Source organism: Lepus europaeus, chromosome 13 (genome assembly GCF_033115175.1).
Source record: "Lepus europaeus isolate LE1 chromosome 13, mLepTim1.pri, whole genome shotgun sequence".
Classification (NCBI taxonomy): domain Eukaryota; kingdom Metazoa; phylum Chordata; class Mammalia; order Lagomorpha; family Leporidae; genus Lepus; species Lepus europaeus.
The window spans coordinates 69,903,778-69,924,512 of NC_084839.1; the positions used below are offsets into that span (position 1 = coordinate 69,903,778).

Genomic DNA, 20,735 nt, shown 5'->3' on the forward strand with positions numbered 1-20,735 from the left:
AACTCCCACTTTGTTGGGACCCAAATACTTGGGCCATCACCTGCTGCCTCCCAGGTATATTAGCAGGAAGCTCAGAAGCAGAGGCAGGGGAGCCAGTGCTGTGGCACAGCAAGTAACGCCACTACCTGCAGTGCCAACATCCCACATGGGCAGTGGTTCAAGTCCCAGCTACTTCTCTTCCAATCACGCTCTCTACTATCCTGGGAAAACAGAAGATGGCCCAAGCCTTTGGGCCCCTGCACCCATGTGGAAGACCTGGAAGAAGCTCCTGGCTCCTGGCTTCAGATCAGCTCAGCTCTGGCCGTTGCAACCATTTGGGGAGTGAACCAGTGAATGGAAGACCTCTCTCTCTCTCTCACTATGCCTTTCAAATAAATAAATAAATCTTTAAACAACAACAACAAAAAAGCAGAGGTGGGACTCTCTCAGGCACTCAGATATGGAACTCGAGCCTCCCATTCAGTGGTTTAACACTTACTCTTATCAACTCCATTTTAGACAAAGAATGTTGCGTATTTGGCAGATGTCTGTAGTAGGTAACTTAACTGCAGCATGGAAATTGGGGCTAGAGCTTTAAGGAATTGTAGGATATAACTACTACAGAGTAGTTCAAATTATGGCAGGGGGTGAGCTATCTCGGGAAGAATAAAGACAGAAGAAAAATGATGAGGCTAAAACACCTTTATGCTTATAAAACAAAAAAGTCTCAAGTGAGAGACAGCTCAGATGCAACTGACCTAGAAATACAAGGACTAACAAACAACACCGGGTTTGTTGACTAACAGTAAGAGGTACCTTGGGTGTGTGAAGGGAGAAGCCAAATTCAAAAGGATTAACCACTGGATGAAGAAAATTAAATATGCAAAAGTTGCATCAGACCCTCTCGCTTTGGTCTTGCTCCAGAAACACCGCAGTCATGGGGTCTGTTTTTTTTTTTTTCCTGGCGCTCCAGATAGTGACTTGAATAGTTAAGTCAAGCTCTTCTTGGAGCAGTGTCCTAGTGGCAGGCTAAAATCAGCCTGGTCGCTCCTGCGCGGTCAGCGCCCACTCCCAGCGCCTGGCTTGTCCCCGCCGCCCGCCGCACCCCTGGCCTGGATGTGGGAGGCGAAGGCAGTGAGCATCTCCTGTGCGGTGAGGTGGGCGCCGCGCATGAGCAGGCGATGCCCGTCTCCTGCGGAACAAACAGACGGAATGAGCCCAGGGCTGAGCGGCAGGGGCTAAGAGGCGCGCGGGGCGGCCTGCCACCCCTTCCCGCCCGTCTCCCTCCCGGAGCCCACCGAACAGCACGTCCACGCAGGGCTCGGAGCCATCGTGCCTCACGTCCGCAACCACCGAGCAGTTGAGATTGGTGGAGCGCACCTTCTCGCTGCTCACCGCCTGGAGGAAGGTCCTACGGTGAGAAAAAAGCGTGAGCGCCGGGCCGAAGAGGCTACAGCCCTGGCGGGAGGAAGGCGCGCCCCTCCCCGGCCCCATTTCTCCTCCCCATACCTTGTCGACTCCACGTTCTGCTCGAAGGGGCAGAACTGAACACGGACCTCCTTCACCGCACGGAGCCCGAGCCGAGCCAAGGCCGCCGCCATGGTGACCTCCGCCCCGGAAGGACTCGCGCGGCCGGAAGCGTCCTTCTGCGCGGGAAACTGGGAATGCCTGGGCTTCCGCCGCGCGTGGTCCCTGCGGGTTACAGATTCCCGGCCGGCAGCAGGGCTCCGCCGCCGGAGGAGGCAGGAGGCAGGAAGTGGTTTCGGAATAGGGCGTGCAGGGGCCCAAAGTAAGCAGTCAACACGCACTATCACGAATAGTCCCCGGAACCACGGCGAAAACAATTTTAAATAGCGTAAAGCCCCTCTGCAAGGCTTGCCCCCTTGCGGACCCTACCGGGCCAGATCTAGGTTAACCCTGCCGTAATCCTGGCCCCTTCCAAGAAGACATTACCGCTGCAGGGGTGACCTATATACCAGGAGGTAAACTCCTTTGGGCTAACTGCGAGTAACCGAAGCTTAAACGCGAAGGTCCTACAGCCCAATATTTGTAAATGACTGAAAATAATGGGACAGCGAGGACCGGCCACCATTGCCCTTGGGACTGATCCAAGTGTATGCTTAGCTCACCTGTCTGGTTCCCCATGAATTAACTGTTTTTAACTTTCTGACTCTGTTTTCCATTGCTTTTCGCTTTTCTTGCACCTCTGCCTCTTTTAGTCTTGAGGGGTCTTCACTGCCTGGGAACTAGGCCTGAACCCCACCCTCCCCAAAGATGCCGACCTTCGTGTTCTAGGCTGTGCCTTTGCCCTTTACTGTAGATTCCACGTGCTGAAGTGATCTTGCCTGCTTGGCTTATAAATCCAAGCTCGTGTAGCCTGTGGCTCTCAGGAATGCTTTCTTCTAAGCTCCCAATTTTAAGCTTCTTTAATGTGCAATGCCAAACGTCTGGGCTTTTCCAGCCAGAGATGGGTTTCTCTGACTTTCTGGCTCCTGGCTTCAGGCTCCTTAGGATTCAGGACTGATGCCCAGGCAGGAAAGAAAAGGCAGGTGCCAACGAGAGTGCTGGTGCTGCCTCAGGGCAAGCCAGGCCTGCTGATTTCCCACCAGGTAAGCCTCAGGGCTAGGTCCTCCTCCCCCCAGGGTGCTTAGCAGCTGAGCTGTCTGGGCTGGGAGTGCTCCAGACCGAAGAGGGGGCTCCAAGCTCTCCAGGCTGTTGAGGCTGCTGCTGGGTAGTTCCGTGGTCTGGACGTCATTACAAGCACCTGCAAGGCACCGGAGGAAGGCTGATGGGGGAGATGCTAAAGCCCGATCAGTGGTGACAGGGGTGTGGGTCACAAAGCAGTGAGGGAGAAGGGAAGAAAACCTGGTGAGGGGGGAGGAGACTCACAGCACCAAGGGGACCTCCTGTGGACTCGAGTCTTGGGCGGGGGCTGCTGCAGCAAGCACAGCAGGGCCCCATCCAGCTGCTGGAAGATGCTGAGCATGAATAGACTTTGGCGAAGTTCTGGGGACAGGCCCCACTGCTCCTCTTCCAGCAACTCCCTGACCACTCCAAAGTCCTGTCTGAGCTGCAGCGCCCCCTGCAGGCTGAAGGCCGAAGTACAGTGTGACTACCTGTCCTTGCAAACTGCTCTGGCCCACCACCTGTCCCCTTGCTTTTCCCAGTTCCATGCATCCCCCAGTCACTGCTGCCCTTTCTCCCCACCTGAACCGGATCCCATGGGTGAGGATGTGGTCAAGCCAGGCACGCAGGATGGCTGTCAGTGTGGGACCGAGGACAGGGGCCTGGGCTTGGGGTGGCAATCCCTGCAGTCCTTGCAACACAGGCTCCAGTACAGTGCGGACCACAAATCCAGCATACTCACTAGGAACGCTGGGAAGTTCTGGAGGGAAGAGAAAGGACAGGCTGTGAGGCTATGGAGAGCCCCTGAACTCCTAAATGGAGTGTTTGGTCTAAAGCAGTAGGCTTTCAGGAGATGGGAGCCAGACGTTATGATGATGATGGGACCACTGGTATAGAGCCAGGATTTGGAGAGGTGGGGACACTATTATCTATCCCTTGGAACCCTCGAAGTAGAAGCTGGGATGAGGCATTACCGGAAGAGAGTCGAAGCCGCCAGTACCGACCCCGTGGCATGTGGAGCTCGAAGCCTTGTGTTGCTTGTTTGTGACACTCTTGAAAAAAGAGACCTAGTGACTCTTCAGGCAGGAGCTGTGGGCATAGGGAGAAAGTAAAGGGCGCTTGTCAAATTATGTTGCTCTTCTGAATCTGGGTGTTTTATTTACCTGGTGTCTGTAAAACCCCAGAGGGGGAAAATGTGGGCTGTGCATTTTCCAAGGAGAGATGCCGCCCACCGCTTTTGCTAGATTTGCCAAGAAGTCTGGACCCAAATTGTGAACAATTGCCTTGCTCCTCTCAGCTTGGTTCAGAGGATGGAAAATCCTGCAGGTTAATTTTATTCTATTGATGAGAGAGAGGAGAGAAATTATTCCTACCCACTACCCAAAAGGCACATGCCAGAGACTCAGGGAGGAGAGAGAGATGATATGATCTTCAGGTTAGCATCTCCGCAAGGAAGGCAAGAACTGCACGTGGTCAATGAGACTCACTGACCTGGCCAATGTCCTCACACTGAATGTTCTCTGCAGCTCACCCCGCTTCTCTACAGTAACATAACCCATAAAGCAAGACAAGGCCTTTGTGCTGGTTTTGTTGGTTTCTTTGGCTTGTTTGGTTGGTTTTGCTTTTGGAGGGAAATAAGATGCAGTAAAGAGAGTCTCCACCCTCCAGCCTATCTTACACGAGAGGAATCCCAAGAGATGGAGTACAAGGCAGCAGGTGAGGCCAGCGAGCTTGAAGAGAAGAAAGGCCTGGGCTGAAGCCCAAGTGGCTCCTGGCACATCTGAAAATAACCTTTCTAAATCTTAGCTCTTCCTCTCTTTCCCAGCAAATCAGAACCCCCTTCTCCTTCCTTATTTACGCCAAGGAAACCACCTGTTGTCAGTGAAGAAACTCTGAATTCAACACTCTGAGGGCATACAAGCTGCACAGTATGACACTGACATACTCCCTCCCTCTCTCTCTCTCAGACCTTGAAGTTTCTAGCTGGAGAGAAAACTCACAAATGCCTGAGCTTTGTCATTCCAGGGCTGTATGTGCTGGAGTACCTATAGCAGACACTCAACAATACAGTCACCAGGCAAGGAGCGAGGCATGGAGAATGCTGTGCAGTGTTTTGTTCACACAGTGGGCACACTGTCCCTGTCCCTTTTGTTTCGTTCCCACCACAACTACCAAGCACTGAATCTTTCTTATATCATGTCTTCCCACCTCCCTTGCTTCCTACTCCTACAACCAGATCAAACTTCTATCACCTTCTTCCCTCTTCCCCTTCTGCTCTGCTCTGACAACAGCACCCCATCACTCATTAAACAAAGCCCAATTTCTTTGGGCTGGTGTTTAATGCCTTCCACAATTGGATGTCAACTTCCTTTCTCTCCATCCCTACCTCTCCTCCTCACTACACACACACACAGCCTCTGTTCTGGGCAAGCTCTCTCTACTCCTCCTCAAGTATCTCTGAACTGCCCATCTCCAGTAACCTCTGCTGCTCTGCTGAGGCTGCCTAGCCACCAGCTCACGCCACAGGTCCTGCATGCAACATTCTGTAAGCCGTCTGCCCTACGCATGATGAGCCTGCTCAGGGCCGTGTTGAGACTGGAGACAGCAGTAGGTGAGGTGGAAATGGCCAGCTGACAGAGACACGTGCTGGAACTTGGGGAGCCAGAAGAACTAACGTGGGAGTTCACAGCACCAGGACACTGTAGGGAAGCAGAAATACAGGAAAAGAGTGGAAGGTCAAGAACTAACCTCTAAAGCCATGCCTCATTCAGGGCAAAGAAGAGAAAATTGGGGGCTGGCACTGTGGCGTAGCAGGTAAGGCTGCTGCCTGCAGTGCTGGTATCCCATGTGAGAACGCTGGTTCAGTCCCAGCTGCTCCACTTCTTGACCAGCGCTCTGCTATGGCCTGGGAAAGCAGTAGAACATGGCCCAAGTCATTGGGCCCCTGCTCCCACATGGGAGACCCAGAAGACCTGGAAGAAGCTCCAGGCTCCTGGCTTGGGATAGGCCCAACTCTAGCCGTTTGTAGCCAATGGGGAGTGAACCAGAGGACAGAAGACCTCTCTCTCTCTCTGCTTCTGCTTCTCTGTAACTCTGCCTTTCAAATAAATAAATATTTTAAAAAAGGAGAAAATTTGACAAGAAGAGAGAACAAACAAAAGATATTTTCCACAACAGGAATAGATAAAGTGTAAAATGGGGAGACATTTAAATAAACGTATAAGAGCTTTATTCATAAATATAGAAGAAAAATCTTAGAACAAACAGCAAAGTGTGGATGAGGGTTACCACTGTGTGACACAAAATCAGAAGTAGAAGTTGAAATAAAGTGCTCTTTCTCCTCAAAAATCTTAGGAGATACTTTCTATGTCAATTTTGTAAATTACCAGCATGTATTTAATAAAATGCAAATTAAACCTTTAAACAGAAGAGAAACATTATATTAAAAACTAGTAAGTAAACGGAAAGATAAGATCATTTATCCTGATTTTCCTCTATAAAATATACCTTGGGTGACCAACCGAATGAACACAAGTTTCTATTTATGGGAGTAATCTGACTAATACATGAAGGAGAATGAGCAAATTAGAAATATCACCCTTGGGCCGGCATTGTGGCATAGCGGGTAAAGCTTCTGCCTTAAATGTCAGCTTCCCTTATGTCTGCTCAAGTCCCGGCTGCTCCACCTCCTATCCAGTTTCCTGCTAATGGCCTGGGAAAAGCAGCAGAGAATGGCCCAAGTGCTTGGGCTCCTGCTGCCCATGTTGGAGACCTGGATGAAGTACCTGGCTCCTGGCTTTGGCCTGGTCCAGTCCTGGACATTAGGGCCCTCTGGGGAGTGAATTAGCAGATGGAAGATAGTGTCTCTCTCCATCTCTCTCTCTCATCTTCCCCCTTCCCTGTAGCTCTGCCTTTGAACTAAAAAAAAATTTTTTTAAGATTATTTATTTATTTATTTATTTGACAGGTAGAGTTACAGACAGAGAGAGACAGAGAGAAAGGCCTTCCTTCCGTTGGTTCACTCCACAATGGCCGCCATGGCCGGCGCTGCACTGATCCGAAGCCAGGAGCCAGGTGCAGGGCCCAAGGACTTGGGCCATCCTCCACTGCCCTCCCGGGCCACAGCAGAGAGCTGGCCTGGAAGAGGAGCAACTGGGTCTAGAACCCAGTGCCCATATGGGATGCCGGCACCGCAGGCGGAGGATTAACCAAGTGAGTCATAGTGCTGGGCCCAATAAATTTTTTTAAGATTTATTTTTATTTGAAAGGCAGAGCTACAGAGAGGTGGGGGGGGGGTGTCTTCCATCCAGTGGTTCATTCCCGAAATGGCCACAATTGCAGAGCTGAGCTGATCCAAAGCCAGGAGCCAGGAGCTTCTTCCAGGTCTCCCACGTGGGTGTTTGGGTCCAAAGACTTGGACCATCCTCTGCTGCTTTCCCAGGCCACAGCAGAGAACTGGATCAGAAGTGGAGCATCTGGGTCACAAACCGGTGCCCATATGGGATGGCAGCACTGCAGGTGGCAGCTTTACCCACTATGCCACAGTGCTGGCCCAATAAATCTTAAAAAAAATAAATAAATAAAAAGAGGGGCTGGAGCTCTGGGGTAGTAAGCTAAGCCTCTGCTTGTGGCGCCGGTATCCTATATGGGCACAGTGACCTGGCTTCTCTTCCAATATTCTGATCCAGCTCCCAGCTGATGGCCTGGGAAAGCAGAAGATAACCCAAGTGCTTGGGCCGCTGCACCAACATAGGAGACCCAGAAGAAGCTCCTGACTCCTAGCTTCAAATCAGCCCAGTTCAGCTGTTGCAACCATTTGGGGAGTGAACAAGCAAGTGGAAGACCTCTCTCTGTCTCTCACTCTCTCTCTGTAATTGTGCCTTTCAAATAAATACATTAGATATTTTTTTTAAAAAGTCAAATACTGACTTGACACTTCAAAGAAATAAAATAAATCATCCCCTTTAGAACCTCTAATAAAATAATGAACCTCGGCAATATTCATCAGTGGCTACTAACACAAAATGAAGAGTTTGACACTGGGGAGAGGGAAGGTGATATACAGATGAAACAAAATTGACTCTGAGTTGAGTTATTAATGCCTTGGTGATGGGAATATGGAACCCATTATATTCCTCTCCACATTTAAGTGTGTTTGAAATCTCCCTCAGGAAAAGTCAAGGAGACAGAACCAAAATGAACACAGCACGGCCAGTGCTGTGGCATAGTGAGCTCGGCTGCCACCTGCAGTTCTGACAGCCCATATTGGAGTGCCAGGCTCCTGGCTTCAGCCTGGACCAGCTCCGACCGCTGCAGCCATCTGGGGGAGTGAACCAGCAGATGGAAGACCGATTTTCTCTCTCTCACTCACACTTCTTTCAAGTAGATGAACAAACCTTTTAAAAAGTGAATACAGCAAGAAAAGATAAATCTAGCAGACTTCAGGGGCTTCCAAGCCACTGAGATCTTCCATTCTCCCCCTCCCACATGATTTGGTACAGAACAGGGCCTTGTGCTGCTACTGCCGGGGCCCCTGTTCTCACCTGGATCTGCGCAGCCAACATCTGGATCTCCACGCTCAGCTGCTGCTCCACCTCCAGAGCTGAGCTTTCCTCTGAGGCCAACCTAGACAGAGCCTCCACCTCACACAGTAGAGGCTATGGGTGGAGACAGGGAGTATGAGGGCTCGGGCCAGCGCAGGCTGCTCTCCTGCCCCCTCCCCTCCCACTCACAGGTAAGTCCTTTTGGATCAGAAGCAGGAAGGAACGTGGGGCCCATGCTGCCAGGTGCCGCTGAGTCCTTCCCAAGAACCAGAGCAAGGTGGTCTGCAGGGTACAGAGCCCCAGGGCCGTGGGTGCAGGACCTGCGGAGGGGAGCAGCAGAGTGAGCATCTTAGGCGGCACCGGCACCTTTAGGAGGGGGTGGGCTTCAGAATGGAGAAGGAAAAAGGGGGCTCTCCTCAGCCCCTCATCTCACCTGGAGGCCGACAGAAGAGCAGTCCTGACCCTGGTTCTCGGAGGGCGTCCAAGAGAGGAGGAAAGAGCTGTTGCAACAACTGCATAGTGTGAGAGGATGCCGGGAGGCTGTTCTGGTCCCTGACGGCTGACCCCAAGGCCTGGCAGAAACCTGAGCATGGAGGTGGGGAGTCTGAGAGAGGGCAACAACCTGGGACTGTGTCACCTCCAGCGCCCCTTCTCACCTTGGTCCCAGCTCCGGACAAGGGACTGATGGTGCAGGCTGTGACACAAGGAAGCCAGCTCCTTCTCACACTCCTGAGGCAGGGACGCTGGGGGGAGAAATGACTCTGGAGCTGGAAAACAAGGCCTCGGGTGCCACATCCCTGCCCAGTTAGGGGTGCGGTGGGAGGGGAGTTTCCCTCAAGACTCAAGACTTCCCCTTGGAAGCCCCGATGGGATGGTCTGCACCCTATTCTTTACAAAGGGCCTTCCCAAACGCCCACCAAGTCCCAGCACTCACCCTGACCCAGTGCCTGACTCAGCTGTCGTGCCGCTGCCTCGGGGTCTCTCCAGGATCCCAGACTTAGGTCCAGACTCTGAGCACCGGCTGCCCACAGCAGGGTCCAATATTGGCTCCACAGGGCTCCAGCCCCTCCAAGTCCCAGTGCCCCGCCGGCGGCACCCGCCATGTCCCCCACCAGGCCCAGAAGCCCTGGTAGCAGCTCCCGTTCCTCCTGGCACCGCCTGCGGAGCTGGTCCTTTAAGCCGGATCCACTGAGCGCCTCATTAAGCCGCCTTGCCACCTGGCAACCTCGTTCCTCCGCCAGGAGGCGGAGCACACGGGCTGGGGGGAAAGGGCGAGCTGCCCCAGGAACGTGGCTCATGGCTTTTCCCTGCAGCTCATGGTAGGTGGGAAGTGACTGCAGCAGTTCGGCGAGTTGGGAGGACAGACCCGGGCTGGCGGGCGCCCGACCCAGAGCGCGAAGCTGCATCTCGATGGCGGCATCTAGGCGCTGGGCTGCTAGTCCGATGGGGCGCGCTAGGAGGAGCGGCTCGGGAGTCTCCCGAAGGCCGATTCGCTGGTGCACCCCTCGGGGAGCGTGCAGCCGCAGGTCGCGGCACAGCTGGGACCAGGCGCCAGAGCCGGGGAATGGCGAGCAGGCACACAGGGTCCGCAGGAGGCGCACGGCCGCTTGTAGGTGGCGGGCGCAGTCCCGGGCCTGGAGGAGCTGCTCCCGCTCGCGGTGCAGCCGCAACAGCACGACCCGGAGACGCTGCAGCGCGGGAGGCATCGGGCCGCCAGCCGCCGGCTCCCGCCTCCAGTCCGCAGAGCCAGCCTCGTGGTCCTCGCCCGCGTCCTTGGGCGTTGGCCACCACAGAGCTCCGCCGGGCCGGGGGTCCAGGCAGGGGATGCTCCCGGCAACTGGCAGCCGAGGGCAGCCACGAACCTCCCGGCGGAGAGCAGCCTCGCGTCTTCCCTCCCAGGGCTCCTCCCCAGCGCCCCCAGGCTGTGCCCACAGCGGGGACGCGGTCGTGAGTGGAGGCAGGGGGCCACCGGAGCGAGATGCCTGGGCCATCGGGTAGCGGGTTCGTAACAAGCTTAACGATTCCCGCTTCCCCGAGCTGCCCAACGCCCGCGGTGGCCGGGACTCCGCCCCATCCCTAGAGCCGTCAGCGCTCGTCCGCGAGTCCTGGGGACCGTAGTAGACTCTCTCGCGCTCCGTAATCGAAGTCTTCCGCCCTTAACAAAGATGGCCACCACCCCGTCCTACCCCGCCCTTGGGCGGGTATTGAATACTAAACTATCTGTCACTTTCGGGTTCCTGTAGACGGGAGATGGCTCCGATTGCGAAGACTGGGGGGTGGGAGGGATCAAGCTAGGTGGGAGATGTGACTAGATGGTGGAGGGTCCCGCTGGGCAGAGGCAGCCCCACTTGGGTCTGTCTGCGGTCTGGACATTTTCTAGGCTTTTACGCCCCCGGTGGCGGGCGGAGGTCTCTGGCGATCCACCAGGAGCCCCCTGTCTCGGCACCGCCTTCTTTTCCTGTAGACTGCCCTCTGAGGCCCGGCTGCCCACTAGGGGTCGCTGCTGCCCCCGAACTCTGCAAGGAGTTCAGTTCTGAAGACTACAGTGAAGAGATAAAAGGGACTTCCAGTTCCCCGCTACCCTGCTCATCTCGGTCACGCCTGTTTTCAGTTCGCTGTGCTTAGACCCGCGACCGGCCAATGCCCCGAAGAGCTCCCGGGGGTTGGGAGGTTCAGCCCGTACCCTTGAGGGTCTTAGGGAAGTGAGGAGCGGAGGACAGGGAGACAATTCTGCAGCAATAAAAGCTCAGAAGTGGGCAGACTTGAATAGGTGAGGGTCTCTGAGTTGAGGTTTGGGTAGTGAGTGGGTACATATGAGTGCTTGGCGGAAAGATGTTTATCGATAGAGGTACAATGTCAGCAAAGCCACTAAAACAAGGAAAAGTAAAGAGAACTTTAGTGAAAGAAGACCAGAGTGGAGGAGGGTTTGGTTGGAACAATGACAAATGGGGCAAGAAAGAAGGTATCCGGTGGTTATAAAGGCCTTGTCTAGCACAGGGAGGCCTCAAACAGGAAAGAGAAACTTAACGTGTCCAGAACTTAATTCATCATCTTTGCAAATTGATTTCTTCTAATCCCAATTTTGGTTAACACAAACTTCCGTCTTCCAGATGCTTAATCCAGAAATCTGAGAATCATTTGAAAAGTCTTCCCTTTTCTTTACTTCATGTTTAGTCACTAAAATCTCTTCTGAAATGCCTCTTGAAACAAACCTCTCATCAAAGCCTTAGTTCAAAGCCTCATTGTCTCCAGCCTGACCAGCTGTAATGCATGCTAACTAAACATTCCCCCCCAACACACACACACACACACACACACACCAGACTCAACTGTTTCCCCAGCACCATTTCACAGGACATTTCACTACCTAAACCAAGTCCACTCACGTCACTAAGAAGATAAAAATCCATACCCACTGGGTCTGCAGACAGAGTTCCTGGCTCTGTCTCTGCCAGGGTGGCCACCGATCTCTTTGTTCACATTTCTTGTGCTCCAGCTAGGTGCAAGACACTGTTTTAGGCATTGAGAAGACAGCAGGAAATGAAATAGACAAAAATCTTTCTAGTCTGTGAAGTAGAAGTATCTCACAGGGTCAGCCAATGAACAACCTAAGTAGTATGTTACATGTGAAACATGCAAAGAAAAAGCAAGAAAGAAAACAGTACTGAGTAGAGTTGGGAGGTTTCTCTTACAAAAAGGTATGGTCAGAGAAGGCCTCCCTGACTGAGCTGGGCACACTTATGTGGAGATCTAAAGGAGACAAAGGAGTGAGCTGTTCACTGGGGCACGGGCATTGGAGATGGAAGCGCACGTGGTTTCTTGCAGGAACTTCAGAGGATACCACTGTGGCTGTGGAGGGTGCCTAGAGAGTAGGAGAAGGTTCAGGAAGATGTTGGGGCAGATTATGTGTGGCCACAGGCCACATAGCTCACAGGGGACAGGATGACTCCTACCCTGCAAAGACACTCACCGAGGAAATGGCTCTCATCAGAATCACAGAATGGGTGCATCAAGAGCTTTGCTTCCTTTTGTGAATGAGGAAGGAGCCCAGCAAGGTTAAATGATGTCCAAAATCAACCAACCAGGCAGCAGCTGAGTCAGAACTAGGATGCAAGTGGCTCCATCTCCACAGTCATGCTCTTTCCATTCCCAGGCCAGCTTGAATTAAGAGAGTGATAAAACAATGCAGAGGAAGTTGCTAATTTGTATAACACGGACTATGTGGCAGGACTGAGAGGGGACAGAGGCAACTGCAGATGAGGGGTCCAGGAAGGCTTTGGAGGAGATGGAGCTTGAACTAGACCTTGAAGGTGAGGCAAGATGTGAGAAAGAGCCTGAGTCAGGGGCGGGGACTGGAGAACAGCTTGGGGAAGGCTCTGAGGGTGAGCGAGCCCCGTGGCTGAGTGTGGAGAGGTCACAGCTGGTGAGAATCTGAGGGCTGCGTGGCTGGTTTGTGGCTGCCACGGTGGAGAGGCTGAGCCAGCCAACCTCAACACTAGCCTCCCCCCTCCCCCACCAGGGCACAGTGGATTTTCGGCACTGGCTCATGGAGAGTGATCCCCAGGGCCTGTGTCAGATCCGTGTGATGGGAGCAATGGGCAGCAGCAGCTGTGGCATCACGGTGGGCAGAGCAGGAGCAGGGCCCCGGGACTGAGCCTGATATCCCGGGAAGGGCTGACCCTCAGGGGCTCCCCTCTCTTCTCTTCTCCCTTTCCTGTCTCTTGCTCCTGACAACGTGTCGCCTGGACTGTTTCTGTAATGAGGTAAAAATGAACAGGGTGAGAGGGGCAGGCGCTGAGGGGCTGAGCACCTGCTGTGGCCTCCCAGAGTCCTTCCGCTGCCCTCCCCAAGGGCTGGAGACCTGCCCTCAAGCCCCTCTGCCTCTACACTCTTCCCCAGTGTCTCAGGAGACTCTCAGGAGGGGGCCTCCCGGTCTGCGGGGGTTCTTTCCATCCCCGGGTTCCTTTTCCCATAGTCTCCTTGGAACTGGTTTTTTTTTTGTTTTTTTTTTTTTTTGACAGGCAGAGTGGACAGTGAGAGAGAGAGAGACAGAGAGAAAGGTCTTCCTTTGCCGTTGGTTCACCCTCCATTGGTCGCCGTGGCTGATCCGCAGGCAGGAGCCAGGTGCTTCTCCTGGTCTCCCATGCAGGTGCAGGGCCCAAGCACTTGGGCCATCCTCCACTGCACTCCCGGGCCATAGCAGAGAGCTGGCCTGGAAGAGGGGCAACTGGGACAGAATCCGGCGCCCCGACCGGGACTAGAACCCGGTGTGCTGGCGCCACAGGCGGAGGATTAGCCAAGTGAGCCGTGGCGCCGCCAGAACTGGGCCTTTCAAGATTGTACATAACATTTGCCTTTTTTCTCATTCTCTTGCAGTCACCTTCTCTCTCTTTTTCCTCCTCCGGGAAGCCAATGCCTGGCTGAGGCACTGGTGGCTGAGGTCATGAAACAGAAGACAGAGAGTCACAAGAAGAAGGAGGCTCCAGGGTAGAAAGAGGGGGATCCCAGAGGGACTTGGGAAGAGAGCCCAAGGTGGCCTGCAGAGGGTCCTCTCACAGGAGGCGCCAGGGGCTGGAGACCAGGGGGTCTCCAGAGGCCATCTGCTGTGATGCTTCAGGGATTCCACAGTACTGCCTGCGTTCGGTGCTCCCTCCCTCTCCTTGAGAAACCTCAAACTTGTGACTCTCTTATCTGCTTTTTCACTGTAAAATGAGGATAATAGCAATACCTTCGTCAGGGAGTTGCAAAGATTCAATGAGATAGTGTGCACAGAGCTCTTAGTCCAGCACAGGACACGGGGTTTGTGCTTAAAATAAGTCATTATCATTATTGCAGCATCAAAAGGAACGAAATTGACAGGAGTGCCTGGAGGGCAGTGGTAAGCCTAAAGTGCAGAGTTCAGGCAGGTACCAAGAGGACTAGGTGCTGGCAAAGTGGGGCTGAGAAGCAAGCGGCTCAAGGTGGTCCCAACTCTGTGCCTGTCCACCCTCTCTCCAGGCCAAGGTGACCCCAGATGGAGAAGTGAGTCCCCCATCCAGTCCCAGGATTCCACTCAGGGACAGTGTGGTGAGCAAGAGGTTCCCTTCCTGGTCTCTGCCTACTCCTCCTCTTCCTCCCTCTCATCCTCCAGGTTAGACTTCAACCCTCCCCTGACCCCCACAGGACCCACTGGATCTATCTAGCACTTTTCTGTCCCTGGCTTTGTACAAGGCTGCAGATTGGCACCCCAGTGCCCACAGAGCAAAGGACTGAACCAGGTATCCAAATATAGGGACCAGGGCACCCAAGAGAAGCTGAGCTAAGAGGAAGGGAGCCCTCTAAGAGAGGAGAGGCCCAAGCAGAGTTCTAAGGCCTGGGTGAGATGGGAAGAAGGTTGTTCAGCTAGAATTGGTAGAAGGGGTACCAGAAGGCCCTGGGGAGGCACATGATTGAAGTGTCCTGGCAGGTGTCCCTTAGGAATTCTGTGACCACAAGGTCGAGAGACATGGGGTCAGGGCAGGCATTTGGCATTGCAGCTAAGACACTGCTTGGGACTCAGTCGGAGTACCTGGTTTGAGTCCCACACTTCTGCTTCCAATTCCAGCTTCCTCCTATGCATTCCCTCTCCTTCTCTCCCTCTCCCTCTCTCTGTGTCTGTAACTATGTCTCTCAAGTAAAAAGATTTATTTTATATTTTATTTGAAAGAGTTACAAAGAGAGGTAGAGACACAGAGAGAGGTCTTCCATCCACTGGCTCACTCCCCAAATGGCCACAATGGCTGCAGCTGAGCTGATCCAAAGCCAGGAGCCAGGAGCTTCTTCCAGGTCTCCTACATGGTTATAGGGGCCCAAGTACTTGGGCCATCTTCTGCTTTCCCAGGCACATTAGCAGAGTGGTGGAACAGAAATGGAGCAGCCGGGACTCAAACCAGTGCCCATATGGGATACTGGCGCTGCAGGCTGGGGTTTTAACCTGCTGTGCCACAACACCAACCCTAAATAAATAAATCTTTTTAAAAAATTAAGGAAAAGAAAAATGAAACCCAGTTTTTATATGCTCCTGTCCCTCATACTCATGGTTCCCACAGTGGGAAGAGAGGACTGTGAGTGAGTTGCTGCTTCAATTCACAAACTCCAGAGTTCCTGGGCCTAGCAGTTAATATGCCTGCATCCCACATCAGAGTGCCCGAGTTTGGTTCCCAGCTTCAGCTCCCGGTTCCACCTTCCTGCAACTGTGACTCTGGAAGGCTGCTGTGATGGCTCGAGATGTGGATTGCATCCCTGGCTCCTGGCTCTGATTCTGGCCCAGCTCCAGCTGTTGCAGACATTTAGAGTGAACCAGCAAATGGCAGCATGTGCTTGCTCTCTCTCTCTCTCCCTATACACACACACACACACCTGCATATATTATATATATATGCTTCTCAAATAAGTTTTTGAATAATGAGAATTGAAAATCTGTCTCAATTAGTTTACACTTTGAAGCACTTGGAACTTCTCGGAAGTGGTAGTTATTCGTGTGAAAATGTCAGGCTCCCGTCTGCCTGCCAGCCTTGTTCGCCCCCTCTCGTGCAGCCGAAGCCCTCGCTGACCCGCCTCATGCCTCTGAGCCTGTGGGCCGCTGCACCTGGGCAGAGGCAGGGAAGGGCCGGGGCAGGCATTGAGGACTGACAGGAGAGAAGGGAAGCAGGAAGGCGCCTAGGCAGGGTCCCCTGCAGACTGACTGGGACCCTAGGGTGGGGAAGGCTGTCGTATGGAGTGTTCTCCTCCCCTCCCCATCACATCCACAGCATAACTTAGTGTTCCCAGCAGGTGAGCCCAGCTCCTCCAGGCCTGCCTCAGTGGGCCAACCCTTCTCACCCTCCTGTGGCAGCGACTGTCCTGGTGGTAATGTCTCTGGCACAGGAGCTGGGGTGAGGTCCAAGAGCTGAGGTGTTCCCTCTCTCCAGGCGCCCACCATGCTGTTTGTGTCCAGCGTGAGTTTACTTCTGCAGGAGTGGAACAGGGGTCAGGACCCAGGTAACAAAGAGAGGAAGGGGCTGGCGCTGTGGCTTAACAGGCTGATCCTCCACCTTGTGGTGCCGGCACACCGGGTTCTAGTCCCGGTTGGGGCGCTGGATTCTGTCCCGGTTGCCCCTCTTCCAGGCCAGCTCTCTGCTATGGCCCGGGAAGGCAGTGGAGGATGGCCTAAGTCCTTGGGCCCTGCACCCACATGGGAGACCAGGAGAAGCACCTGGCTCCTGGCTTCGGATCAGCGAGATGCGCCGGCCGCAGCAGCCATTGGAGGGTGAACCAACGGCAAAAAGGAAGACCTTTCTCTCTGTCTCTCTCTCACTATCCACTTTGCCTGTCAAAAAAAAAAAAAAAAAAAGAGAGAGAGAGAGAGGGAGGACAGAGGAGGGAGTCAGCCTGCAGGGTGGAAGGGAGGTCTCCCAAGCCCCCTGTGCCAGAAGCTGGGCGGAGTCCTGTGACCAAAGGGGGCCACTGCCAGAATCCCACCCCCTTCCTCTCACCCACGTGTCTCCTGAATAGGATGTTAACACTAGCTCAGAAGGCTGGCTGGGTATCGCGGCCCAAATCCTGATCGCTGGGCTCTTCCTCTGTACAAATGGACGTAATTTTACTACCTGCCCTATAGGGTTGCTGTGCGGATGAAAGGAAACGTCTTAGTTAAAGCACCCAGCACAGTGCCAAGGGCCGGCTCTGCAATAACCCGCGGATTTTACTGTTAGTGGCTCCTAGCGTCCAGATGGAGGCATTGTGCAGCAGAGTCTCCACTTTATTCTCAAGAATTTGGGAAAAGTGGGCGTCTGGGCCCGGCTGGAAGAGACCCGGGTGGACGTCCTCCCTTCATTCCAGAACCCGGACAAGGCGCGGAGTGCGAAGGTGAGGAGTCCCGGGTCCCAGAGTCCAGGGCAGGCCAGGCAGTGGCTTTGCCTTTAATCATCCACCTGGATCTCTTCCTCGGACAGGTGGGGCCCGGAGTCGGGCCTGGAGTCAGGCCCAGCGGCGCCAGGGCGGGGAGCGCCATCCGGCAGCGCTAGGCAGCACAGGACTTCCGGCGACAAGGCGCGGAGGGAGGCCACGTCGGCGCGCATCTCCTCCACGTCGCGCTTCAGCTTGGCACGCCGGTTCTGGAACCAAGTGACGACCTGCGCGTTGGCCAGGCCGAGGCGCGCAGCCAGCCCGTCGCGTTCTGACGGTGCCAAGTACTTCTGGAAGACAAAGCGCCGCTCCAACTCCAGCACCTGCTGCGTGGTGAACGCTGTGCGTGACTTGCGCCGTTTTCGGCCGGCGAGCCGAGATCCCAGTGCATCCGGGGCAGCCCTGCCTGTAGGAACGGAGGGGAACCGGGATCAGCCAGTCTCGGGACTGCTGGAATCCAGCTGGGGCGGGGCGGGGGTACGGTCAGGCGCGTGGAAGGGGCGCGCGAGGGAGGGAGCCAAGAAGGATGGAGACCGGAACGCTGGTCCTTTCCCGCAGCCCACGGGGGTCAGGCCGAGGTGGAGGCAAAGGGCGCAAAACGAGCGGGCCACCGGGGTACCGGAGGCAGCAGATTTCGGGGGTGTGGCTGGAGCTAGGCAGTGGGGCAAGCCAACTGGAGACCTGGTTCAGGGTCAGGCCTTCTGGGGCGGAGCCTTTGAGGCCTTCCAGAGCCCCAGGCTGGACAGACTTGCAGACTGGGGATGGCTTCAGAGACGGGTGAGAGCAGGAGCAGCCGACCTGGCATGGTGAAGGTACCAGGGTCAGGGATCGTGCCTTTTCTTAGACTCCCGGGTCGTGTCGTGCACTTGGTGGTTGACACTGCCTTAGTGACGCCAGAGCCCTCTCAAGCCGGACAGGGAGATACAGAGAGATAGGAAAGGGGAGTGCGGAGACCCGCGCCGAGGACCGGCGGCTGCTCACGCCCTGGAGAAGACAGTGGCTTGGAGCGGAGCTTGGTCCCAACGAGAGACCAGAGCCTCGCCTCTCGCGGCGCCGCCCTTACCCCCGGCTCACTCTTTTACCGCCAGCGGCTTGAGCCTTTTGTCTTCTCTCGGGCCTTTCAGTGTCGCGATTGCCCCGCCTACAGCGAACCGACCAAAGGGTCCCTGAATTCTCGCCAGCCCTGCCCATCCCTGTGGCGCTACCTGCCTCCTGGAGCCGCCGCGAAGCCACAGGACTAACGGGAGAGAGGTGAGGAGCGGGAGACTCGAGTCCTGGCACGTGGCTGGGGCCAGGGGACGGGTTAGGGTGATCGGACCGGGGTGAGACCAAGGTCTGACCCGGAACCAGGAGGAGAGAAGTGGGGGAGATGGCCAAGTGGGAATCCGCGCCCTGGCCGGTGCTGTACCTTCGAGGGGCTGCGGGGCGCGCCCGTCAAGTCCGCGGAAAGTTTTACTAGTCAGCTCCTCCAGCGCGCACAGCGGCGACGCGGGACCCGGGCCTGACTCTGGAGGCTGCGCCACGGAAGGTGCACGGGGGACCAGTCGCGGGCCTAGGATGTCTGCGATGCTGAAGGGTGTCCGGGGCTGGCGTCCCGAGTTCATGGCTGGCTGGTCTGTGGAGGTCCCGCAGTCCGCTGCGCTCGGCTCCGCAGCCGCCTGGGCCCCGGCGCTGGGTTCCCGATCCCGGCCCCCAGCTTCGGACCCGCCCCCGGCGCTGGGCCCGAGCCCCGTGTGCCCCTCCTCCTGCGCCCCCCACCTTCCTATCCAGGGCGCAGTGGGTCCGAAGCGCATAGATGTCACAGCGGCGGTGTATCTATATAGGGTGAAGACGCGCGGAGAGAAGCCGGTGCAACTACCCACTGGACCCGTGCCGCCCGGCTGGTCTGCGCTGTGAGACACCGCCCCAGGCATGCTCAAGCCGAGCTCGTCCCCTCCAGACTGAGTGCCGGCGACTCCCTGCCTAGCTGCCGCTCTGGATCATAAACTCAATGGCTATGAAATTGCTTTCCCTGGCCCCAATGCTGGCGATTTGCAAAGTTCCCAGGAGTATCTGGGTTGATTGTACTAGGATCCCTGGTCCCATTTAGGAAGGACATCAGTCTCCCAGCCTGGCCCTCTGAGCCTGGAAACCCCCTTGCAAAATGCTCCCAAGGTTGCCCAGGCACCTGGAAGTGATTAACACACCAAAGAGGTCCCCAGCGTGAGACTCAGTGGAGCGTGGGGATGCCACGAGGAAGCAAGTACAGGTGAGCCAATCTGCCTTGCTATGGCTTAAGAGCCCCCCCCCCCAAGTTAAAACTGGAGAAGCTTCTGGAGCCCTGGGTCAGAAGACAGCCCTCGGACCCTCGGAGCTAGCTGAGGCTTCTGTCCAGGAGGTGTCTGCCACTGAAGCCCTCCCACCTTCTTTATTGGTCTGTCACTTGATCCTTGTCTTTTTATTGCACTCCTATAGTTCATGTATGGTTTCTTGACCCTGTGGAGGCTCAGAAACAGCCAAGAGGAACCAGAGGCTGGGCCAGCATGGAGCCAATCCCCATAAAAGATGACTTGAAAGGCAGACTTCTTGGACGCAGCCAGACCATGGGACAGATACCCCTGCCAGCCCAGACACACACTCATTCCTGTTTGATCGCTGTCCTGGCTTCCTTCTCTCCCACACCTTTCTGGTCCTGGGCTCAACGGGGGTGAACTCCCCCCACAGCTCTGGGATAGCAAGGCCCTGCAAGGGGAGGCCCAGCTGAACATGAGGTTTTGTTCTGTTGATTCTTATTCTGTTCTGTTAATTTTTATTTGTTTTCATTTTATTGGAAAGGCAGAGAGACAGACAGATCTTTTATCCACTGATTCACTCCCCCAGATGCCTGCAACAGCCAGGGCTGTGCCAACCCAAAGCCTGGAGCCCAGAACTCAATCCAGGTCCCCCATGTGACAGGCTGGGGGCCCAGGCACTTGGGCCATTACCTGCTGCCTCTTTGCCTTGGATCCAGTGTAGCAAGAAGTTGGATTTGCAGTGGAGTAGCCCAGACTTGAACCAAGCACTCTGATGTGGGTTTCCCAAATGGTGACTTAACCAAATGCCCGCCCCAAGGCGTGGGTTTTGTTTCTAAATCCCACCTTAAATAGCAGGAGGATTCTCAGTCTGGAGAGAGAAGCCCTGCCATTCCCGAGGAACTGGCTGCTCCATGGCCTGGCAGTCAGAAACCAATGTGCCTCTAGTATTTTGGATGAGAGCCATGAAGACCTTAGCAGGGCCTCCTGGCCAGTGCATTATGCCACCTTCCCTGTTGACTTCTGCATCTCCCACCATTTGTACTGGGTTTCTCTGGGCCCACCTGGCTATTACCTGGGATAAGTGGAGCCTGCTGTTGGGGCACCCTGAACAGGGCTTAGGAGACCCAAGACATCTGGGCCAGACTCCCTGACAAGCACCTTGGTAGTGGGGGTCTTTTAGGCAAAGGTCTCCCAGCAACGGCCTCCCTCATCCCCAGACTGCTACACAGTGTGGCCTGAGCAACACACCCAAGTCTGATGGGCCACTGCTGGGTCAGAGAGCAGAGCCAGGCCACAGTGGAAAACTGAGCTGCCTCAGGACCCTGTTAATTGGTTCTTAATGGTGGGGGGCAGGGAAGGGCCCTGGGAGAGATTCTCCCAGCTGCAGGCCTCAGCCCTCAGAACCATCCTT

General features: G+C 55.1%; 3 protein-coding genes across 3 annotated transcripts; all 3 read right to left on the reverse strand.

Moving 5' to 3' along the window:
* Positions 1-255: 255 nt before the first annotated feature.
* MRPL53 (mitochondrial ribosomal protein L53) lies at positions 256-1,680 on the reverse strand. The gene is made up of 3 exons (XM_062209707.1): positions 1,489-1,680; positions 1,278-1,390; positions 256-1,171 (listed from the first exon to the last, which is right to left on the reverse strand). The coding sequence occupies exons 1-3, from the start codon at positions 1,578-1,580 to the stop codon at positions 1,038-1,040; spliced, it is 339 nt and encodes a 112-aa protein (XP_062065691.1). The 5' UTR covers positions 1,581-1,680; the 3' UTR covers positions 256-1,037.
* Positions 1,681-2,475: 795 nt separating this feature from the next.
* On the reverse strand, positions 2,476-10,210 carry CCDC142 (coiled-coil domain containing 142). The gene is made up of 9 exons (XM_062209695.1): positions 9,082-10,210; positions 8,804-8,890; positions 8,581-8,730; positions 8,337-8,467; positions 8,148-8,261; positions 3,579-3,693; positions 3,187-3,364; positions 2,869-3,068; positions 2,476-2,743 (listed from the first exon to the last, which is right to left on the reverse strand). The coding sequence occupies exons 1-9, from the start codon at positions 10,136-10,138 to the stop codon at positions 2,487-2,489; spliced, it is 2,289 nt and encodes a 762-aa protein (XP_062065679.1). The 5' UTR covers positions 10,139-10,210; the 3' UTR covers positions 2,476-2,486.
* Positions 10,211-17,065: 6,855 nt separating this feature from the next.
* On the reverse strand, positions 17,066-18,655 carry LBX2 (ladybird homeobox 2). Its single transcript, XM_062209706.1, has 2 exons — positions 18,460-18,655; positions 17,066-17,457 (listed from the first exon to the last, which is right to left on the reverse strand). Exons 1-2 carry the CDS (start codon positions 18,653-18,655, stop codon positions 17,066-17,068), a joined length of 588 nt encoding a protein of 195 aa, XP_062065690.1.
* Positions 18,656-20,735: the final 2,080 nt, after the last annotated feature.